Source organism: Amphiura filiformis, chromosome 2, assembly GCF_039555335.1.
Source record: "Amphiura filiformis chromosome 2, Afil_fr2py, whole genome shotgun sequence".
Taxonomy (NCBI): domain Eukaryota; kingdom Metazoa; phylum Echinodermata; class Ophiuroidea; order Amphilepidida; family Amphiuridae; genus Amphiura; species Amphiura filiformis.
Window position 1 is genome coordinate 39,558,804 of NC_092629.1, and position 8,536 is coordinate 39,567,339.

An 8,536-nucleotide genomic window follows, 5' to 3' on the forward strand; every position below is an offset into this window, starting at 1 on the left:
CACAAAATGTTAGGCAGTAAGTAGTCCAGTTTAAATATTATTGTCTTCATGTATTAATTTGTAAGTATTTAGTGGTGGAGGGTTTTATGTAATGTTATTCTTCTATTTTGTACAGAGCGCAGTAAACATACGAACACATTGTTCACCCAATTGTAATTAGGTAATGTAAAACAAAGCTTTAACATAGAACTTATTATGTGTTACAATCAACAATATCATTCGGAATCCGGCAATCGTACTTTCGTTTAATATAAGACATCAAGAATGTAGCAATGGAAACAGGCCTTCCTGTTGAATTGTCAAAATGACAATGGGCTGAGATTGAACGTACCAGCCCAGAGGATGATTTAAGGAAGCCCCATCATGCACTGTAAAAGTGTTATCACTAGAGTTTCAACCAGAGGATGATTTAAGGAAGCCCCATGATGCATTGTAAAAGTGTTATCACTAGAGTTTCAACTGCCACTTTACTTTTCAAATCCCATTGAACTCTGTGCAAAAGATGTTGTTTTAGAATTGCCCGTGTGTCATTATTACTTGGTCGATTTCAGATCTAAAGTGATGTATGCATGAAGGATAATTCACACCTTCTGTAGATAACATAAAATGTGAAATCGACCAACTTTTTGAAGGTGTTTTTATTGTAAATATATCTGTCCAAATTCAAATTTAACCATGCACATGTGTATGCAGTGGGCGGGCAGTGGTGTCATGTTCACTCACACAGCTGTGCTAACCGCAAGACTTGCTGGGAAGTGCTTTTAAAATCATCCTCTGAGTTTCAACTGCCACTATATTTTTCAAATCCCATTGAACTCTGTGCAAAAGATGTTGTTTAAGAATTGTCCGTGTGTCATTATTACTTGGTCGATTTCAGATGTAAAGTGATGTATGCACGAAGGATAAATCACACCTTCTGTAGATAAGATAACATAAAATGTGAAATCGGCCAACTTTTTGAAGGTGTTTTTATTGTAAATATATCTGTCCAAATTCAAATTTAACCATGCACGTGTACGTGTGTATGCAGTGGGCGGGCAGTGGTGTCATGTTCACCCCACAGCTATGCTAACCGCAAGACTTGCTGGGAAGTGCTTAAATCATCCTCTGGTACCAGCCGTGGGACGTGCAATATACAGCCTCCCCGTTTTGGGCCCGTGCTCCATAGCCAAAATTATCAAAAAAGTATCATTATCACCTTCAAAACATGCGGAATCTACAATTACATGCTTATGAAGCTTGCATATTTTCAAAAGAATGACACATAGCCATGATTACCATTATCAACTCTATTGTACACCTTTCTGTATTTCTTAATAAGGCAAACAAATTCGTGTACATTCTAATCTTGTTATAACTGTATGACTACAATCATCTCACTTATATTTGCATCCAATTTTGTAAGTATATTTTGTTATTACTATCAATAAACCATCAAGAATTAAACAATAATTGTGTATATGGTATATCTCTGTCTTTGAGTCACATTTGTATACCATATCCAACTTGAACCTCGGGGGGAGGGGCACTCAATTTTGGAAGTGACGGGTATGTGCCTACCGGAGTCGCGAAGTAGGGGCATATCGGGTACAAAGCGTTATTTTTAAAACTACGGGGGTCATTGGGTACAAACAAAATAAAAAAGGGGTCATCGAGTATAAGATTTAAAGAAAGGGTCATCGGGTAGAAAATTGTGACAAAATGTAGCAAAATTTTGAAACTTTCGGCATAATTGTGAAAAAATGAAGCAAAATTGGACAGGTTTCTGCATTGTTTAGTTGCATTTAGATGATGCTATTATAGAAAAAAGGGGTTATGGGTAGCCGCAACCAAAGAAAGGGGTTCATTGGGTAGCCGCAACTAAAAAAAAAGGGGGGGGGGGGTCATCGGGTATGGATTGTAAAGTCCATTTTATCAAGTTAAAATTGGGAAAATTCTCCCGCGAATTGATGGCTGAACTACATTCTAAAAAATAATAGAATCCAAATTATATGACTTTGGTCTTGTTGCGATGCATTGCACTTACTATTACATATTTTCTTATATCAACAAACAGCAAAATACATAAAAATTAATGAGACTGATTGAGACTCTTTTTATGGTTTTTACAACTCAAGTAAAAATTTGATACGATTGATTCTAAATATACTACAAAAAATAAGGTATCTCGTCCCAACGCGCAGTCGGGCTTTCTTGTTAGAACGAGGCATTCCCTCATACATTATGTTTAGTCGTGCATTGTGTTTACGCAAGTGTGTCTATGTCCTGTTAAGAAGCATGCTGTTTTCAAAGCCCCATATCGAATTCAGAACTACGTCTACGCCGACTGCGCCAACATAAAAGCAAGACCTATAAGCCCTCTATCGAATTGAGAACTACGTCTGCGCCGACTGCGCCAACATAAAACCAAGACCTACACGCAAGTGTGTCTATGTCCTGTTAAGAAGCATGTTGTTTTCAAAGCCCTATATCGAATTCAGAACTACGTCTACGCCGACTGCGCCAACATAAAACCAAGACCTATAAGCCCTCTATCGAATTCAGAACTACGTCTGCGCCGACTGCGCCAACATAAAACCAAGAATTGCGTGCATATCAGTAGTATAGGTATGGAGGTTTCCAGGAGGGTGAATGAGCAAGTTTCAGGGGCAGATTTGGATATGCTTGGATATGGGACAAATCCTGCCCTCTGATTGGACAATCCCAATGGGTCAAGGGGTGAGTCATCAAAATCCTGCCCTCTGATTGGACTGTTCAAGGTTATGGGGGCGTGGTTAGTGACACGAGCAGAAAATACAGGGGCAAGAGCAGGAACAGCAGGGGCAAGGGTTGGAAATCAGGGGCAGTACCAGGTTGTTTATAGGATGGTAGTTAAGGACAACAGTATAAATATTTGTTTTTGTTAAGAATCCAAAACAACTGCAGTAGGTTAAAGTGAAATAAAATTTTCCGATATTTCAAGAGGTGTTACTAGTGTGTAAAGTACTGTAGGGTATTGTAACCTATGTTGTATTTATACTAACTTACGGGTATCTTGTTTGGTCGTTAAAACCTTAAGAGGGCTATTTAATAAATTGTTACTAGCAGTTATAATGTTATATACCTATATTTTGTAGCGATACCTATTCTAAGCATAAAGAACTCAAACAAAACCACAAGAAATAAAGTAACATTACAAGTAGAAATATATGTTCTGTATTTTAAAAATCTTTTATTATAGACTTTCAAAGGCTGTTTGTAAACATTACATGATATGTCTTGTACAGTATACATTTAATTAATAAGTATATTAATCATACTATTATACAGGTTGCGAATTATTTTATATGAATGTCACTTTACATTTTGAAATCATAATTTTAAGCACATTTCTCATGTTTACACATCATAACTTGCATCCAATCGGAAGCGACCTGAAATGTTAAGTCCCTTTTGGAAACGGAACATTACTCTAAATGGTTTGTGTTAACTCTCCCCATTGTTTTGGCTTGAAATGGTTGAAACTGAAAGTGATATTAACATCATTTACAGTTGTTTTATGTGTTTTAACACTTAAAACGTTTTGGTGTTGGTAAAGCAAAGTTTAGTTCCTATTTAAATGCTGTCTTCATCATCAGCTTCCATTCCTTCATCAGCATCTTCATCGTACAGGAATAGACCATCGAATTTGGCTTGATATTTAGCCACCACTCTTTTGATAGCTTTGTTAATATCCACGCCTTTGTCCAGTTTGTCTTCAAGCTCTTCTGTGAGTTCTTGATACAGGTCATCATCTTTCAAATGGGCATAACTCCATAAAAATGTGGTAAAATGTTTTAGAAAGATACGTTTAACAGACCACAAGGTCTTCGTGTAGGCTTTCTCACTGGCCTGCTCTTGGTCCAATCCCTCGGCAATGTACTTTTCATATTTTTCAGCTCTCATCTCTACAGTGGCTTCCATGGCTTGTGCATACCATTCTTGATATGCACTATTATCTTCCAGCTCATCGCTTGTCTCTTCATCCGATGACTCCTCCTCAGATTCAGAATTATCTACTTCAGAATCTTTGGATTCGTTGTTGTCATTTACTTTTGAATCATCCAAGTCCATATCATCATCTTCTGAATCACCTTCCTCTTGGTCAGACTCTTCTTCATGATGTACATTTTTCTCATGTCGCCTAAGATCATATTGGCGAGTGAACCCTCTATCACACAGGGAACACTGGTGAGGTTTAGCAGCAAGAACATTCATGTTGACCCTTTGATGGTTTGTGCACAAATGACGAGAAGATGGACTGACATTAGCATAAATTAACTCATGATTCAAGCGATGATAAAACCCATTTTGATGGACTATTTATAATATGGTGCAATGTTTTTGAACGCACTATCGACGCTGCGTAACGCTTTTGAATGCATTATCGACGCTGCGTAACGCTTTTTGAACGCATTATCAACGCTGCGTAACGCTTTTGAACGCACTGCAAACGCTGTGTAACGCTTTTGAACGCACTATCGACGCTGCGTAACGCTTTTGAACTCACTACAAACGCCGCACAACGCTTTTCGACAACTACTGATACTACACAACACATTTTGACGGCGTAACGCTTTTTTAAGCACTAAGTACGCGGCTTAACACATTTTAGGTTGCAGACGGCGCATTTGCTCATTCTACCCAGCTACTTGAGATTTTCATTGATTTTATTAACAGATTATTTTTCTCTTTTAAAATGTACAACATTTGATATAGTATACATTTACATTTAATTATAAGTATTAGGCCTACAGATTTAAAAATTATAAAAGTTAGTTTTCATTTCATCATATGTCTAAATATGTTGTAGACACCCCATCTTCTAGGACTTTTCGCTTTGGGTAGAAGAAGGTGAAAGCATCTCTTGTTTGGGTGTATGTGAAGATACTGTTATCTTTCACTCTGAAACCACGATTAACACCACTTTGCGCCTTCTTCTCTGTCAATACCTGAAGATAGAGATCTTTGTTAATGATGTTATTATTTTTGTTTACACCTTTGCAACTGAATTTATCTTTAGGCCCAAAACAATAATATGTTTTGCTACAGAGGGCGATCATACCGTCTCCTTCCCACTCCACTTTAAAAAGACCAGGGGTTCGCTTATCGTAATGTCTGTGTTCTTCAGTATCAGTCCTGGGAATCCAGTTTGGCTTGTCGTGTTGAAACCGGTCTTTAAGGTCATCTTTCACAAGATCATCAAGGTGTTCTGCAGAAATAGCTATATATGCGGAGTCTGTGTCCATTTCTATGTATTGGTAGTCTGATCGATCAATGTATTTATCTAAGAAGTCAAAATAAAATTGTAGCATGCGTAGCTTTGCATATTGATACACAAAGAATCCTATTTGAATTGGTAAGTCTTCCTTGATGTATTTTTTTGCCATGATCACCTCATGACAATCACCAGTAATTTCATTGATATCACGGAAGAGATGTTCATTGATTCTTTTCCTGGCCTCTATAGTGTCTGCAATTTTGACATTTGTGTGTCTCTCCTTATTGGTGATAGTCTTTCCATAAGAAGAGTTGCCGATAAGTTTCATGGTGTCAGCAATTATTGTTTTGGAAGAATTCATGTCCCCAGCTCTGCGGGCTTCTGATACAACATTGCCAAACTCTTTGAAACAGGCCTTTGGCAAATATTCAATCACCTGATATATTTGTGTAACCTCTAAACCATGCTGAAGATACCACTTCAAGAGAGGAGTTGAAAGCAGGATCTTTTCTCCAAACATGCTTCCAATTAAACTTCTTCTTGGAGTAGACATGATGTTGTTGTCTTCTGCAAACTTTGCCATGAAGGGACCTATGTCACTCATGGAGATGTCAACATTTTTGAAGATAGGTGGCATTTCTTCAAAATACGGTTTGAGACGTTCTGGCACACGAATGTCGCATTCAATACATCCAAATAACTTGTCTTGAAGAACCCCCTGTATGATTTCATCTTGAGTCAGAGTGGTTTTCTTATAGAGAGGTGGTCTAACAGAGTGGACAAAAGCTTGTAGCTCTTTGTTGGATCTTTTTAGTCTGGTAAATTCACATTCCCACATCTCCACAAAATCATATCCCTCATTTTCTATATACTGTTTCTTCTCCAAGGTCCTCTTGTAACGTTCCTTCATTTCTGGTGTTTCATGTTGAGGATTCATTGCACACTTGTGCCCATGAAATCTACATCCTTGCATTTCGAAGACTTGGTTGGTCTCAGTACAAAAGCCATCAACTGGAAGCATACGTGGCCCGATTCGCTTTTCAGTGTTGTTGCCATTGTGTCTAATGTTGATTCCTCGAGTGTATGCCTCCCATCTCAACCATTCTTGAGCTACCATTGAAATTTTGTGTGTTGTTCTCGCTTGAACCCAGTTTCCTGACGTCTTCTGATATACATTCCTGTCGGCATGTCTTGTGTAATGGCCCAAAGATATAATGCGTTAGCATCATAGCCCACTATCTTCTTACACAACTTGCCACCACGAATCTGTGTTTTTTCAATTTCATGATACCTGTGAAAGATGATCGACGGGCCGCCTACTAGGTTTTTTTCTTTAAAGAGCTGGTGAAGGTCTTTGTTAGTCTCATCAAACAAGGTGAATGTGGCTTCAGGACTCGTCTTAAATAGGTACTTCATTGTTAGGCCTGGAACTGACATCCCATCCTTAAAGGTATCTATACCTCTCTCCCTATAGAAAGAATCCATTTTGTCAAGTGCTTCAATGAAAGGTTCTACGTCTAGATTGTTGTACCACACCAGAAAATCGTGCATGGTAACCATACCATTCTCTTTCCAAACTTGCTGACAGTATTGGTAGTCATCATCTGATATATTCGTACCTTTGAGTCGACTAAAGAATGCATCTTTCGGTGGTAGCTGTGTTGTATCTAACTTTTCTATCGAATCCAACCATTCATAAGGAAATATCCCCTTCTGGAGTTGACAGTTATAAGCCTTCAGGAACTTATCGTAGCTGGAGCCTGGAGCTAGATAGTTCGTAACATCCAGAAACTTGAAACAGTTGGTCTTGATACACATATGATTATGGTTTCGTTTCACAATGAATTGAATCTTGTCATTGTTCTGAAGGAAGCTATATATGTATGGTTTGATGACATTGATGTCATACTTTCCGCTGTTGAACCCTATCACCGGGAGTTCAGTTATGTAACTTTCCAAGCGAGTTTTCAGTTTGACAAAATGTTTGCGTTGCTTTATACCATTGTCAGGTTTTGAAGTATCTTCCCTTGGAGTCAGTGCTTCTATTCTTCTATCTAATTCTTTGAAAATGGGTTGGTACAATTCATGCAACAAAGCTGTGCTATGCTGGCTTATATCTAGCAAATAATTCATCATTTGGTTGACCAACTCCTGAGAATTACCATCGGATACAAAGCATTTTGGCACCTCAAAGTTAGGAATGTTGCTGCATACAGATACGCTGACTGGAACATGTTGGGCTTCCCATGTCAGTTTCTCTGATGTCTGTGAAGCAGTAGACTTGTCTAAGAAACACTCGAAGTCATATACAGCTCTGTAGGAAAGAACTTCATGTGCTCTGGAATACTGAAACCTTCATCCTCAAGCAGTGCAAAGATTGTAGGTGGGCTAATGTAATATCCTCCTGGGTAGATATGTCTTGTTCCATTTGCGTCACACGTAGCCTCGTGGCGAGTCAATTGCCATCCTGACTTCCACAATTTGTGACATTTCTTACATTTGAAGGATTTGCTGTACTGGGCAAGATTTGTTATGTAACTGAAGTGGTTTTCATATTTGTTGATATACATAGTACTATCATACTTGTTAACACTACGCTGCACCAGTCGGGCTACTACATTCAGAGATCCACATCTATCATTTTTCATATCATGATAGTATGACTTGGTTGCTTTACCATTACCTTTCTCTACATCTTCCTCTTGTATCTCTCCTTCACGATCCTTCTCTATCATAACGACACTATCTGCTGCTTCGTTTACATCATCTCCATAGTCTCCCATCATAAACTCGTCCTCAAAAGCGTCAGCATCACCATCAGAGCGTGATTCAATAAGCTCATAAACAATAATATTGACTTTGAAAAGCTCTTCCAATGTGCTCAGCTCTGAGAGTCTCACCCCTTTGAACTTCTTGACTGGTTCTTGTGTGTACTCATGATATAACTTCTTCGTTAATGTCTCCAATCCCTTCCGATGACAATTCCGATGAAGAGCCAAGCATCTGAAGAAGCATAAATTGTCACTATATCCCTCTTGTTTTTTGTTTGGGTCATTGATCAAAGCCAGGACTGCTTGATTCTCTTGAATGTAGTTGGGCAATTGTACATCCCTTGCACCTATGGGATGATCTGGGATTCTATATACATACAGTGTCATGTTTGTTATGAGATCTACTACCCACTTAGAATTAGGTCTCTCTGCTTTTGCATATTCCAAGGGGTCTCTTTTCAGAAGTTCTGCCAAAAATTTCATGAAATCTGATCTGTTTTGAACAAGCATGGGCGTGTTTAACAAT

At 38.4% G+C, this 8,536-nt stretch overlaps 1 protein-coding gene across 1 annotated transcript; it reads right to left on the minus strand.

Moving 5' to 3' along the window:
• Positions 1 to 4,808: 4,808 nt before the first annotated feature.
• Positions 4,809 to 8,048, minus strand: LOC140136004 (uncharacterized). Its single transcript, XM_072157714.1, is given in 3 exon segments — positions 4,809 to 6,376; positions 6,379 to 7,560; positions 7,563 to 8,048. Coding segments are annotated over 3 exon segments (3,213 nt in total). The 5' UTR covers positions 8,026 to 8,048.
• Between the last annotated feature and the right edge of the window lie 488 nt (positions 8,049 to 8,536).